Source organism: Enhydra lutris, unplaced genomic scaffold (assembly GCF_002288905.1).
Source record: "Enhydra lutris kenyoni isolate GAN:26980312 unplaced genomic scaffold, ASM228890v2 scaffoldscaffold7, whole genome shotgun sequence".
NCBI lineage: Eukaryota > Metazoa > Chordata > Mammalia > Carnivora > Mustelidae > Enhydra > Enhydra lutris.
In genome coordinates, this window is record NW_019154091.1 from 45,256,250 (window position 1) to 45,272,578 (window position 16,329).

At 35.9% G+C, this 16,329-nt stretch overlaps 1 protein-coding gene across 1 annotated transcript in view; it reads left to right on the forward strand.

Moving 5' to 3' along the window:
• Positions 1–16,329, forward strand: part of LOC111142259 (AE binding protein 2) — a 66,848-nt gene that overhangs the window by 37,701 nt on the left and 12,818 nt on the right. Inside the window, exons 4-5 of the mRNA XM_022495305.1 lie at positions 9,236–9,422; positions 13,807–13,931. Of these exons, the coding sequence (XP_022351013.1) occupies positions 9,236–9,422; positions 13,807–13,931 (312 nt within the window). The remainder of the gene's footprint in view (positions 1–9,235; positions 9,423–13,806; positions 13,932–16,329) is intronic.

The window sequence follows — 16,329 nt, forward strand, 5'->3', positions numbered from 1 at the left end:
GATGCGGGACTTGATCCCAGGACCCTGGGATCATGACCTGAGCCGAAGGCAGTGGCTTAACCCACTGAGCCACCCAGGCGCCCCAGGCTTGCTTTTGATAGGTATTATTAAATACCTCTCCAGAAAACCTGGTCCAGTCTTCCTGAAGCTTGGCAATAATTACTGACACTAATAATTGGCATTGTTTTATCTTTGCCCATTTGCCAAGCACATTTTTTTGATTACTAGCAAGATTTGAATATCTTTACATGTTCTGGCTATTGGTATTTTTTTCTCTAAATTGATTATTTGCTTGATTTGCCCTTTCTTCTATTGGATTTTTTTCCCCCTGAATTATATAAACCTTAATATTAAGGGTACATATTTCCTGCATGTAATAGATATTTCGTCTGGCTTGTCATTTCTCATAAACTTTTTTTGTTCTGCCATCAAGAAGTTTCTGTGTAGTGATATTACCATATATTTCTACATATATACATGTAGACATGTGCAGTGTAAACACAATGTAAATATATATTTTTTATAAATATATTTATATATTTGCATTGCTCTTTTTCCTGTGTTTTTGTGTTAAAATGTTTTATTTATTTATTTATTTAGAGAGTATGAGCAGGAGGAGGGGCACAGGGAGAGGGAGAGAGAGAATCCCAAGCAGACCCCATACTGAGCATGGAGTTTGTTTTGGGGCTTGATCTCATGACCCCGGAATCATGACCTGAGCTGAAATCAAGTCATATGCTAACTGACTGAACCACTCAGGCACCCCGATTTTGTTATTTTTAGAGTGGAAATCTTGTTAACATGCTCGTCTTTATTAAGTAGAATAGACATCATTTCGCTGCTGTGATAGGAGTTAAATATTTTCCCCATTATAACATGTTTTTCTTGACTTTTTATGGTGTTATTTGAATGGCAGAATTTTTAAACTTAATTTTGAAATAATTTCAACTTCCAAAGATGGAAAACTCTCATATATTTTCTGTGTCACACACAAATGTATAAATTCCATATACCCTAAACCCAATTCACTGATTATCATTTTGCTACATTTGCATTTGTTCGGATCCATCTATCCATCCATCATTTGTCTCTCCATCTGTCTTCCTTCCTACCTCAATCTCTCCCTCTTTTTTTCCTTCCCTACCTACCTACATACACACACACACACACACACACACACACACGCACACACACGCACACCCATTTTTTGGAAAACATTGGAGAGGAACAGAATCCCTAAGTATTTCAGTGAGAAGTTCCTAAGAACAAGGATATTCATTTACATAACCTTAGCATCATTATCAAGACCCAGAAATTTAAAACTGATGCATTTAGCTATTGAAGTTGCACTAAGTCCCAGTAATGTCCTTTTGTAGTAGTATTTTTTCCTCTGCTTAGAATCTAGTTGGGGATCATGCATTGCATTTAGTTTTCATGACTCCTTTAATCTTAATGTCACTTTTTTTAAAATCTTTAAAAAAAAATTTTTTTTTTATCTTTTATGTCACTGATAGTTTTGAAGAATATAAACCTTTTTTTTTTAATTTTGTATATTCCCCATTTGGGTTTGTTTGGTGTTTTTGTAATGATCACATTCAGTTTATGCATTTTTGGAGAAAATAGAACAAAATTCTCACTGTGTCACTTCACGGAATACCTGATGAGAATTTGTTCCATCATAGATGATGTTAACCTAGATCACTTGATGAAGGTGGAATTTGCTTTCATATGTATCATATGAAAATAATTGATCATATTAGCTCATTATGAAATTTTAGATTTGTAAAATCAGCATAGTCCTAAAATGTAAATATAGCTTCTTTGCCAAGGGTTTTTGTTTTATCTTTGATAAAGTGCAACGATTATTCCTAGATAAGATTTCCCCATCCCTATGTTTATTTTGTCACGTATATATACCTCTGCCTTATATATACATTTAGGGTTTGTAGGAAGGGGAGTTGCTGCTGCCATTTTGTTAAATGTAGTGAAACATTTTAATTGTTAAGGGTTTGGAAAACATTACATGTTTTGGGATCCCTGGCTGGCTCAGTTGGTAGAAGGGGTAGGACTCTTGATCTTGGGGTTGTAAATTGGAACTCCATATTGGGTGTAGAGATTACTTAAAATCCTTTTTTTTTTTTTTTTTTAAGATTTTATTTATTTATTTGACAGAGAGAGATCACAAGTAGGCAGAGAGGCATGCAGAGAGAGAGGAGGATGCAGGCTCCCCGCTGAGCAGAGAGCCGGATGCGGGCCTCGATCCTAGGACCCTGGGATCATGACCTGAGCCGAAGGCAGAGGCTTTAACCCACTGAGCCACCCAGGCGCCCGAGATTATTTAAAATCTTTAAGAGAGAAAAAATTACATGTGTTCACAGTAGTAGGGCATGAGAATATTTTAAACTATTTCTTGGTCTTTTTTTTTTCCCTTTTCAGTTTTCATTCTTATTAGTTATCTGGTGTTGAGCTTTATGATGGCTAAGTGCCTTTAACCCTACCATGCTTAGGAATACATATGTTACTTAACTGAGGAAAAGAAAAAGTAGTTATATACAATGTGTTTGGTGATTGTTTTGATTTCCTTACTTTATTGCTAATGAGACATTGGTTTGTCTTGGTAGATTTGTGTATGTTAGAAATTACACAGTTGTGCTTTTTAGTAGGTAAGCTTATTAATATGTACTTTTACTTTGCACACACATTTCTCCCCTACTCCAGTATTTCTCTTTACTTTGAACATAGTACAGTCATTTACTTGTCTTGGGTTAATTTATTTATTGTAACTTTCCTCAGCGGTTAGTCTGTAGCTCAGCGTGATTGATTCCGTTCATGATACTTACATACTTGAATAATTTCTCATCATGTTGGAATAGTGCTTGAAAAACTCAGACTTTCAAGATTGATACCTTAAATAGCCTATCTTTTTAGGTGTTCTTGGAATCAAGATCCTGGCCTAAACTGTTGATAAAGAAAAAAGAGATTTTATCAAACCAGACTTAAACTATGATATCCTTACAGTTGTATAAACAGGCTAATTCTGGTAATTTGTTATGTAGTGAATGATACTGTTATTGCATCATTCACTGTGATGGATGATGAAATAATTTCCTTCTCTTATTCCTTTTTGACCTGTTTTGTAGTAGTAGTTGATGCTGGTAATTTTATTTTTTTGTTTATTTATTATAGTGCCTGAGGGGGCCCCCTTCCCCTGCCAGCTCCGATGCTGATTATTTTTAAGTCATTTGCTTTCCCCCACTCCCCGCCCAACTTTTTGGGCTAAATTGACAAATAAAATCTTTTGATTTTCAACAGACCTTCTGTGTAGTAACACAAAGCTTTAAATACCCTGTGGTGCTATCGGTCTTTAATTTGTCTTTGACATTTTGTATGTTTGTGGGTCTGTGTATTTGAAGCTCTCCTGTTCCCTAGCATTGGCAGCCAGTGTTTAGGATGTTCCTGCTGACCAAACATGGTAATATTTGACTATAAATAAGAATAATAACTGCAGTGATCATCATGATTCTAAAAGACAAAAAATTATTCCCTTTCTTCCCCCAAAAGAAAAACAAATTGGTCACCATTGGAGGCTAATAAATACTACTCTATTTTCTGTGAAGCTGATGTTTTCTGCTCTGTTTCAGTAGTAGCGCCTTCTAGATTTTCATATTACTTATGGGACTATCTGAATAAGACAGTACTAGCAAAGATAGTCTCAGTATTACTACAGTTGAATACATTTGGGGAAAAAAAATAAAAAACAAAACAGCGATTCCATGTTTCACATTTTAGAACAGCTACTTGACCACAACCATAGCCAACATAGAGTATTTCAGTGGATTTCGGGGATAGATGATTTAAAAACATTTGGTGTCCAACAACCAGATTTTTCCCCTGTTGTTGAAATCAGAACCTCAGAGTGGTGGCTTGAATTCAGGGGTCATTGTATGTGTTGGTGAAAACATGAATATTGGAACATTAAAATCACACTCCACATCATGAGATCCTCATGTTGAGAGGAATGAAAGGCCATTTGAGGCAATAGCTCAAATGTCTCTACCTTGTTCTCTGTGATATATACCTAATGAGTGGAATATTCATTAAATGGTGCTTAAATTATTTTCTCTTCTAGGGGAAAAGAATTTGTATTTAAGTGAAATGTGTGTAATTCTCTTTTTCTTTTTTTTTTAAATTAAGATTTTATTTATTTAACAGAGAGAGAGAGAGAGAGAGAGATAGAGATCACAAGTAGAGAGGCAGGCAGAGGCGGGGGAGGGGGGAGCAGGCTCCCTGCTGAGCAGAGAGCCCAATGAGGGGCTCCATGCCAGGACCCTGAGATCATGACCTGAGCTTAAGGCAGAGGCTTAACCCCCTGAGCCACCCAGTCGCCCCTGTTCTTTTTTTTTTTAAAGTACTTCTCTCATTCTAAATTCTCATTGTACTTTGTGTTTTCTTTTTTAAATTGATGATTCTTGATGGATGGTTAAAATCAAAGTTAAAGCTTTTTTTTTTTTTTTTAAGATTTTATTTATTTATTTGACAGACAGAGATCACAAGTAGGCAGAGAGGCAGGCAGAGAGAGAGGAGGAAGCAGGCTCCCCGCTGAGCAGAGAGCCCGATGCGGGGCTCGATCCCAGGATTCTGGGATCATGACCTGAGCCGAAGGCAGAGGCTTTAACCCACTGAGCCACCCAGGCGCCCCTAAAACTGTTTTCTATTAGAATTCTCAATATTAATTTTCAGAACACTGAAGCATCACTGATTAAAATACACTTGTGATATTGACTCAGTTCTAGATGCTATCGGAGCTATTCGTTGAAGTATTAAAGGATTCTGGGATAATATGAATCTGCTAGCCTACAATTAAGGGTATTCTGGGTGGAGTTATGTCACAGAGTCCTTCAGAATTTATTTATTTATTTATTTATTTATTTATTTTTTAAAGATTTTATTTATTTATTTGACAGAGAGATCACAAGCAGGCAGAGAGGCAGGCAGAGAGAGAGGAGGAAGCAGGCTCCCCGCTGAGCAGAGAGCCCGATGCGGGGCTCGATCCCAGAACTCTGAGATCATGACCTGAGCCGAAGGCAGCGGCTTAACCCACTGAGCCACCCAGGCGCCCCGTCCTTCAGAATTTAAAACTGAGGCTTGGATCTGAACTGTCATCTCTGCCTTAATTGTGGTTAAATAGGTAGTCTAAAGTTTGAAATACGGAGTTTTTGTTTGAATAACTAATATTCAACTGGCAATTCCAGGGCAAAGATTGCCTTATGTTGTTGTATTCCTTAAGTCATCTGACACAAGGGCCCAAAGGACAATATATGTTTTTTAAATAGGTGTTAGGAAATACAGGGAATACCTTCTAAGATTGAAAAGTAAGAATAATAAATACTGTATGGCTTTATTCTATGGCAGTATTGTATAGTAGAAATATGTGTCAACCAAACAGTTCATTTTAAATTTTCCAGTGCTTCACTAAAATAATTGAAATAGATGAAAATAATTTACATAGTGCATTTGGCTTAACCCATTATATTATTATTTTTAACATCTTAGCAGTTTACAAAGTTAATGAATTTTTTATTTTTTTTATTTTTTTTTACTTTTTGGGGTACTGAATCTTCAAAATTCAGTGTGTATTTTATTATTTTATATTTTTAAAATATTTTATTTATTTATTTTGAAAGATAATATGCACAAGTGATGGGGAGGGGCAGAGGAAGAGGAAGAAGCAGACTCCTACTGATCTCAGGGCCCCAGGATCATGACCTGAGCCAAAGGCAGATGCTTAACTGACAAGCCACCCAGGTGCCCCCATTGTGTATTTGATACTTAAAATTCTTCACAATTTGGAATAGCCACATTTCAAGTGCTCAACAAGTATATGTGTCCAATGCCTAAAATGTATTGAACAGTGTAAAGCTAACCCATTAGGGTGATTTTACTTAAGTATTCTCCATTCAGATGTTAAACATTTTATCTTTATTTAGATTTCACAAAATTTGCAATTGGAGAGGTAGATTCACATACCAAGCTGTTCTTGATATACTTAAAAAAGTTTTTCAGTAGTGAAATTGAGAAACAGGTTTCAATTGAAACTTAAAATGGAAGGGCTGGTCTTACTGTTAGAGTAAAAAAAACATTTCTTAAAAAAAAAATTAAATAGTTATTAAGGAAATACAAATAAAAACTTCAATGACTTACTACTGCTTCATACTCAATAGGATGATTTTAATAAAATAAACTGAAAATAACAAGTGTTGGCAAGGATGTGGAGCTGGATAGTTATATAACTATCTGGATAGTTATATAACATTGTGAATATTAGCTGGATAGTTATATAACATTGTGAATGCCACTGAGTTATATAAATTTCACCTCAATTAATAAAATTTAAATAAAATTAAAGTTTTGTTTCTTGGTTACAGTAGTCTTAAAGTGTTAAGTGGCAGCATTTGGCTGGTGGCTTTTGTAGTGGATAGTGTTCTATTGGTAGTCTATAGGAGATGGAAATTTTTAAAGCACTGTTTTTTTCTTGGAACTCAAAATATACATAGTAAATTTTTAAATTCTGAGAATTCAGTAGCCATTAGGTGCTAAACTTCTCATTTCAAAATCTGTGGCTGAACATTCTTTTTTATTTTTTTATTTTTTTTTTATTTTTTTGTCAGAGAGAGTGAGCACAGGCAGACAAAGAGGCAGGCAGAGGGAGAAGCAGGCTCCCTGCTGAGCAAGGAGCCTGATGTGGGACTCGATCCTAGTACGCTGGGATCATGACCTGAGCCGAAGGCAGCCGCTTAACCAACTGAGCCACTCAGGCGTCCCGTGGCTGAACATTCTTGATGCAGGCTCTTTGACGACGACGCTATTGATAGGGTCATTGTAAGAATTAAATGAAATACTGATTTTAAAGCACTGGACATGGCTGGTTGCTCCTTTTCAGGGTTCCCATAGCTTTCTGTCCCTTACCCCTGAATGTAGTTTTTTGAAGTTGTCATTTCATATGTCTACTGTCCAGATGAAAGCTCTTTAAGGGTGGGAACTTAAGTGTAAGTTATCCTTATACTTGCAGCATCTTCCAGAACACATAGAATAGATGAATGAACTAAAACCCTGACTCATTCTGCCTCTTAGTGTGCCCCTTAGAATGGGCAAAGATTTTTATTAGTAATGCTGAGTACCATTAGAGCCCATAAAATGTCTCTTGTCTATCAAAATAAATAGAATAATTATGAATGGCACTGTATAAGGATCTTGCTGCAAAATGTTTCAGCCAGCATCAGTTTTATCAGAATCTGTTAAGTGGCTTAGTTCTTCAGATATATTTAGAAATAGCTCTGATTCATAAGGTGCTTCTGGATATATGTGTACACACACACACACACACACACGTATATTCTTGCCTTCAGAATGCATGGAGAAAGGATGAATTGGGATAAGTATCTAGATAAGCAGTGAAAGTGTCAAGACACCCTCAAAGGAAGATGAGCTTTTTTATATTTTTATTATTTTATTATTTTTAAGATGAGTTTTTTTTTTTTTTTTTAAGATTTTATTTATTTATTTGACAGATCACAAGTAGGCAGAGGCAGGCAGAGAGAGACGGGGAAGCAGGCTCCCCGCTGAGCAGAGAGCCTGATGCAGGGCTCGATCCCAGGACCCTGAGATCATGACCTGAGCCGAAGGCAGAGGCTTTAACCCACTGAGCCACCCAGGTGCCCCTAAGATGAGCTTTTTTAAAGTTGGGTAGATTTGAGGGACTTTGTGAATAACAATATAATCTCTACTCTCTACTAACAGAGCTATATTGCATTTTTAGAAGTTTAAAATGGTAAATAAAGGTGCCTGCATTGAAAGAAAGAGCCTGAGCCACCCAGGCGCCCCGAAAGAAAGAACCTGGAAACATGTAGATTTTTTGTGATATTATCTAGATAAACTCTAATAATCAGTTGAACCACCTAGGAGTAATGTGATGGATTTATTTGGTATTCAGCACGACAGATTTGCATGCTTGGAGTTCGGTGGTTAAGTCAGAAGTGAAGTGAATTGGATGAGTTACTACTAGAAAAGCCACCAGAAATCCAACTGTGGATTTTGTTGTTTGGAGAGCATTTTGAAAATGGCGTTTGTTTTAATTAGTAACATTTATTTGTTAGAAGTCACACACTTGTACTATAGCTAACTTGTGTATTATAATTTTAGTGATATTCGAACATTCTGCATTCATTGTGGGAGTAGCAGCTCTGCCAGGTGACTTGGGTAGTTAACCTTTTGTTTTCTCAATCTGGCAAGTGCAGAAGGCTAAAGAGGCAATATTTAATGGAACTTTCTGGGCATAAGTCTTCTCAGCAGCTGGATCTAGTAGTTTAAAATTCAGTATCACTGTATACCTTCCCTATCTGTTAAAACAGTGTAGAACAGTAGGGTGGCTGCTGAAGGTCTTGAAGGTAGTATGTATCATTAAGATAAAAATGATTTTGAAAACCTAGGAGTCCTAAGTAATTGTTAGGATATCTAACTCTCCTCCAACCTCCCCACCCCGCTAAGCCTAATTTATTTATTTGAGAGAGAAAGCGCATGTGTGTGGAGGCGGGGTAGGAGAGGGAGAGAGAGAATGCCAAGCTGAGAGGGGAGTTGACACAGCTTGATCCCACTACCCATGAGGTCATGAGCCACCCAGGCACCCCAGGATATTGAATTCTTTGATTTAAAAATAACTTAGTGGGATGCCTGGGTGGCTCAGTTGGTTGAGTTTCTGTCATTGTCTCAGGTTGTGATCCCAGGGTCCTGGGTTTGAGTGCTGCATAGGGCTCCTTGTTCAGTGTGGAGCCTGTTTCTCCCTCCCTCCCTCCCTCCCTCCCTCCCTCTCTCTCTCACTCTCTGACAAATAAATAAAATCTTTAAAAAAACATAAACTTATCATTTCTCTTAGGAAAGTGATAAATTGAAAATCAGATTTTTCCTGGGAAGAATATCTCACTATTTTTGTCTTGTGTAGAGCAGGAAGAGCAGTAAACTGGAGAGTTGTGAGACTATAGAGTTTTCTTTTCCAGCCCTGCTAGTGCCTAGTGTGTATTATTTTGGGCAATTTATAAAAAGAAAGGATGTAGTAGTCTCTCATGATTCCTATCTGGAAGTTCTGTAGTGTTACTGATTTACCTCTGAAAATAGAGTACTCATTCATATTATACTTCTCCCCTACATGGCATCCCTGACATACTTTTTTATTTTTATTTAGTGTGTTGTTGGTGGCTGCAATGCCAGCTTTGCTTCTCAGGGAGGGCTAGCTCGCCATGTACCCACACACTTCAGTCAGCAGAACTCCTCAAAAGTTTCTAGCCAGCCAAAGGCCAAAGAAGAATCTCCTTCTAAAGCTGGGATGAACAAAAGGAGAAAATTAAAGAACAAAAGACGACGCTCATTACGTAAGTGTTTCACTAAAAATCTGTGTGTATATTAGATAGGTTTTGTTTGTATCTTGGGCATTCATGCAATTTGAGTTTTACTGTTCTTTAACTCTGCTTGTGTATTTTTGTTAACAGTAATAAACAGATAGGATCCCTTGAGTGTCAGTGTGAGAATTCAGTGTAATAGATGTTTTATTTTAGTGGTTAAGGGAGGGTATTTGTGGCCTTAGAATATAAAATCTGTGTAGAATTCCAATTTGAGAGCCCCTTTGATTCTGTTCTAAAATAAGAAAATTTAAAATATGGCAGTGTTGGTATTTTAGGAAAATTTAAACATGTTAAAAGTAATAATGAAGTAAAAGTAATTGGTCTACTCCAAAGTGGTATGTGTGAATAGCAAAAACTATTTGTAGTGTATGTCTTAGTACTTAAGTCTCTCTCTTATGTGCTCAATTACCAGGTTATGAAATGTATCCTCAATATTTAGGATAGAACACAAGATGATAAGACTTACCAAATATGGGGAGTAGGAATTGACTTAGAACTTCCCAGAGCCTAGCACTGGCCCTGGTTCTTAATGTCAGCTGGCTAACTAAATATGTCCTAAATAAAGAACTATGATAGACTCCAGCTGTCATTGAAAGGGAGTCCACTTGAGGGATGAACTAGAAAGAAAAAAACAGATTGCGCCATATTCTCCTTTCTGTTGGCATTTGATTAGCATATAGAAGAGACTCCAGACACTAATCCAGATTAGGAGATTTTTCTCTAAAATGTTAACATTTTTTTGTTACTACAGAGCTACAGTGGACAAATGAACAAATCATTGGTGACAAACTTTTCCAAACTCTTAAGTTTCTTGTTGAAATAAACATGTATTTTTCAAAGTTGGCTGCTGAATTTAGGTTATGGATCATTTTCTTTTTACCTTCCATTTATAAAAACAGCCATGACATTTGTTTATTTTACTTGATTATTTGGGTAGCTTGTAATCACACACAGCAAATTGCTAAATATATATTACAGTATTCAAAACTGAGAATAACTTTTCTACCTATTCCACTTAATAGCCTCATTATTTTCTTCTCAGTGTATACATAGTAATCATTTAAACTTACTGACTTTTTCACATTTGCTTGGTAATATCTATACAATTTGCTAGTTTTCTTAAAAAGAATGGTTCAGTTAAATATCCAGTCCTCACTTAGGAATGGAGGGACCGATGGCTTGCAAGTCTATAGCTTCTTTTGAGAATTTTTTTCAATATTAATAAAATGGGCTATGTGATAGGGAGAGTTGTGGAGAGGGAGGTCTTGTGGTGGGTGAAAAAAAACTTTTTGTTTCCTGTTTTATAGAGGAGAATGAGGATAATCCTGAATAAGAACTTTAAAAGATCCAAGATCTTTCACTGTGAGCAGCCACTATTAAGTCCTGTGATTTTAATGGCAGAGCTTCTGCCATTGCAGCCTATTCCTTCCTTAAAAATACACAAGTCTATAGCAGTGTACTAAAATCACTTTGATAGTACCTTCTTCATGTAATTCAGAGAGGTCATTTTCACTGAACTGGGTGAAAAATACATTAACGAATAGAACTGTAGCTTAAGTCATTTTCTGTTTGATAGAATTTTTAAAATTTATTTTAAAGCTTTTCTCTTTTGACATACTTGAAAGTAAAGTGGGAAGAATAATACAATAAATACTTGTATATCTTTCATTTAGAGAGTATGCCATATTTGGTTTATCTCCCTATATATATATACCCTTTTTTGGTCCTGATTCCAACATACAAGATTGCATCTCCTATGATTAATACCGTTCTTGGGGAGTTACCCATAATACCATACCAAAAGGTTAAAAAGAAATAAAGTAATATGTATAATTTTGAGCCACAATCTCTGTTTTTGTGGTCTCCAAAGGCTTTTGATTGTATAGCTCATCAGTTAAAAAAAAATGCTTGAGCACACAATCCCAACATCTGTGCTTATATAGTGCACACAGGTAATGCTGCTGATACACATTATAAAGCAATTACCGAGAAGGGTATATTGAAAAACACTGAGATGAAAAACAAAAGTAGTGAGATAATATTTTCTTCCCTCAACCTAATGGATCATGACACAGACGTGCTTTAGAGACTATTGTTGTTACTCTGTTTTCTATAAGTGCTTATCCTGCTCAGGAAAAAGCATATTTTGAGAACATGGACAGAGTAGATAGAGTATACTTTTTCCCCCCAGTAGGCACAAATCTGGTAGGAAGGGGGTTTGTTTTTCCTTATGATTTTTTTTCTTCCCCATAAATGTCAAATATTTTTTTTTCTGATTTACCGTTGCATTCCTTATCTGTGGGTTCTGCTAGTTTATTACTTGCTGTTTTGCTTCTTTTGAAGAAAAGTCCAGTGAAAAAATAGCTATTTATTAAGTATGCCATCTGGTGAAAACAGTTCCCACCAAAGCGCTGCTGGATTTGTGTAGATGTTCTGAGAAATCCATGATTAGTAGAGGCAAATCCACTTTACACAGTAGTAAATCAGAGTACTGTGATAAATCAGCATATATGTAGTTTAGAAAATACTGTACCAGGAAATCAGGCCATTTCATTTATTGTCAATAAAATTTAATTCTTAATTACAGATCTTGAAAATTTTCATGTATTAGTAAGCTCCACAGTTGTAAAATAAGAAAATTTTCATTTTCCTTATTTTGAGCAACATTCTTTTTTAAAATTTTTTTATTTTTTAAAGATTTTATTTATTTATTTGACAGTCAGAGATCACAAGTAGGCAGAGAGGCAGGCAGAGAGAGAGGGGGAGGCAGGCGTCCTGCTGAGCAGAGAGCCCGATGAGGGGCTCCATCCCAGGACCCTGAGATCATGACCTGAGCCAAAGGCAGAGGCTTAACCCACTGAGCCACCCAGGTGCCCCTTGAGCAACATTCTTATTAGGAATAAAAGTGGCACAATTTATAATACTTGTGGGATGAAAATAGAAATTTAAAAAATGTTCTTACCAAATTAAATCTTTAATGTATAGTTTTGTTGTGGTTAACACTAAGAGATTGCTTACTCCAGGTTTGTGAGCTTATTATTTTATTATTAAAAAAATTTTTATTTATTTACTTGACACAGAGAGAGAGAGACATTGAGAGAGGAAATACAAGCAGAGGTAGTGGGAGAGGGAGAAGCAGGCCTTCCGTTGAGCAGGGAGCCCGATGCAGGGCGCGATCCCAGGATCCTGGGATCATGACCTGAGCTAAAGGCAGACACTTAATGGCTAAGCCACCCAGGCACCCCTTGAGCTTATTTTAAAAAGTAGTATAAGGTTATTAATATGAACTGCTTTGAGATTTAAAGCATTTTTTCATATGCATTTGTTTTACTTAATCATAGTCTATAGCTGTTGTGTCTCCATTTCACAAATAAGGAAATAGGCTAAGCAGATTAAGCAGTTTGCCTGAAGTCACACAGTTAGTAACTGGTGGAGCTGGGAGTTAGAAAGAATTTTGGCATAATTGTTGGCACTGAAAACTATATTTATAATTTCCCTGGATTGTTGTTAGAGTAATTTTTTTTTTCTTTAAGTATTCATTTATTTATTTTAGAGAGATGAAGGGAGAGTGAATCCCAAGCAGACTCCCTGCTAAGTGTGGAGCTGTTGTGGCGCTTGATCTTAGGACACTGAGATCAGGACCTGAGGCAAAACTGAGTCGGATACTCAGCCATCTGTACCACCTAGGCGCCCCAGAAGAGTTACTTATAATCAAGAAAATACTTGTCCAAAACTCCAAAATAACATTACAGGTTTGCCAAGTTTGGGAAAAAAAATTTTTTTTTTAATCTCTATACCCAACATGGGGTTCAAACTCACAGCCCTGAGATCAAGAGCCCTATGCTCCTCCAACTGAGCCAGTCAAGTGCCCCAGGTTTGGAAAATTTTTGATTTTGTGTTAATACAGAATATTCATGACATGTATTTTAGATGCTTGGCTGTGGTGCATTGGATCTCAATATAGTGATAGATGGGGAACTCATCAGATTGTTGAAAATATAGGACTGGTGCTCAAGAGAGGCACTGAAGTAAAACATAAAATTGTATGGAAAAGATAGTAACCGCAGTATGGAATCATGAGGCCTAATGTTAGAACTTCACACACCAGTGGGCGTAGTTAACCCACATTCACTCATTAGTTGGAAGTCCGCTTTTGTGTATGCTTCTTGTCAACTAGACCCCAGGTTCTGAAAGCAAAATAAATTTTTTTATTTAAGCACTAGATAGATATTTATGTTAATTGTTTCAGTCCTTCTTACTTATTACATATTTTTGTGGAAAATGGATTATTTGGCTGCTTGGCATATTGTTATATTTTTCTAAATATTCTTTACCTTTTTATATTGACTTTTAGCACGACCACATGATTTCTTCGATGCACAAACACTGGATGCGATAAGACATCGAGCCATATGCTTTAACCTCTCAGCTCACATAGAAAGTTTAGGGAAGGGACACAGTGTTGTTTTTCATAGTACTGTAAGTATTTGTTACTGTTTTTTAAAATTATTTATATAGGCTTGCAAGAACATGTATTTTGACTTTTCACAACCATTTCTAAACTGCTCAAAATCTAATAATTATATTTTAACAAAATCATAAAAAGTTCTGCTTTATCAGTATTTTGAAAATTACATGTATTGTTGGTTATAAAGCAAATTTAGTTAATTCTTAAGCAACATGGGTTTGAACTGCAGGGGTCCACTTAACAGATTTTTTAAAATAAATATATTAAAGTAATGTAAATGTATTTTCTTCCATATGATTTTCTTAATTTTTTTCCTGGTTTATTGTAAGAATATAGTATATAACAATTTGTATATAATACATATAATATATAAAATATATGTTAATTATTGGTAAGGGTTCTGATCAGTGGTAGACTGTTGTAAAGTTTTTGGGAGTCAAAAGTTAAATTTGGTTTTCGATAGTGTGGGTAGTTGGCAGCCCTAACCTATGCATTGTTCAAGAGTCAACTGTATTTCCCACAATTCAACATTTTGATGATTAAATTGAATATTTTGGCCTTTAATTTGAGCTATTTAGGAATATTGGGGTGACATTTGGGCTTCTTGGCATTTGAAGATCAGGCTCTAACCTCAAACTAGCTGTCTTTTCTGGTTTCCTCATTTCTAAAATTAGAATATTAGACTCTTTAACTCATAGCCATAAGTGCTTACATGCTCCTCCCTCACCTGCCAAAACACTTCTAAACTTGGAATTAAACAGAAGTAAGATAATGGCCATCAAATTAAAGATTTGTGAAGGAGGGAGTTTTTTATTTGTTTATTTTGCTGATATATCCCAAGTTTCTGTCATTGTGCCTTGACACATAGTAGGCAGTCTGTATATTTATTTGAATGACTATGTTCAGTAAATGAAAAGTGTCAACTTTGAAAAAGCAATAAATACTTTATTTTTGGTTAGCAAAGAGGTAACAAAGAGTTCTTTATTCCCATGCCTCTTGCCATTTTATTATCCATCATCCTTAAATTGGTGTATTTTGGTATAGGTAAGTTAGTAGAGGTAAATTTTAGAGCAGATCTTGGTGATTTGAATCCCTAGAGAAAGGGATTGTTTAATTTTGACTGTTGAAATATAAAATATACTAAATTTAGGTTTAATTTTTTTATATCAATCAGAATCGCAGAATTAAATACAAAAGATCAGTTATTATTATTGGTGCAAAAATGTGGTTTTGTTATAGCAGGGACAGGATCTGTGGGCAGAAAGAGCTGCCTAAAAAATCAGTATTGACATCAGTTTCCCTACTGGTTTGAATATTTATTTTTCCATCTCCTATAACATTGAGGTTCTGTTGCTTTGCATTTTCACTTTTTCTTCTATGTATACTTCCAGTGAAAAATTCCCAATTTTGGTTATAATTGCCAGAATTAAGGGCAAGAAATACAAAGATTAGAAAGCAAGGGAACCTTTTCTGAGTTTGCATTTGAGGAAAGGTGCACCATATTTATTCTCTTTTAAAGAACATTGGATTAAAAAAAATCAACATTGGAAATATAGTTATCTAAATAAGAATGAAAGGGTTGAAAGGAAAATTGGAGTTTGAGAAGACAAAGTTAAAATGGCTCTGTTGGGAATTCTAATGGGATTCAGCAAGATCAAGGGCTTGTTCAGCAGTAATGGTTCAAGTCCTCCTTTGCTGTTGTTTTTGTTTTGTTTTAAAGATTTTATTTATTTATTTGAGAGAGGGAGAGAGAGAGCACAAGTGGGCAGAGGGGAAGAGGGAGAGGGAGAAACACATTCCTTGCTGAGCAAGGAGCCAGACAAAGGGCTCGATCCCAGAACCCTGAAGGCAGATGCTTAACCATCCAAACACCCAGGTGCCCCTGAAATCCTCTGAAGTTTGATAACATAGGTTTATAATTTGGTGGGTCTATAATTGTTCTTTTCTTCAAAGGTCCGTAAGATTGGTCACCAGACCCAAAGTGTGGCATTAGTACTCACTTGTTCATTCACTTAAATATTGAGCACCTACTGTGTACTGATGATACAACAGTGAACAAAACCATTAAAACAAAACAATAAACCATGTCTAGTGGAAGAGACATAATAAACAAGATGAAATAGTAAAATTGTAAAAACTTAAAGGAAGTAGGGGTATGAGCCATTCAGTTATTAGGGGGATGAACATCATAGCTAGAGGGAAAAATTAAATATAAGTTGAAAAGTAAGAAAATCCCAAGTATGTTTGAAAGTATGCCAAGTACACAAGAAGGCAGAGAGTCGGAGTTAAGTCAGAGAGATAATAGGGGGAGAATCTTGTTGGACTAAGACTTTGGTTTTTATTCTTTGTGATGGGAAGCTGTTGAAGAAGTTTGAGTAGCCATGGTCTGATGTAATTTTTTTACTAATT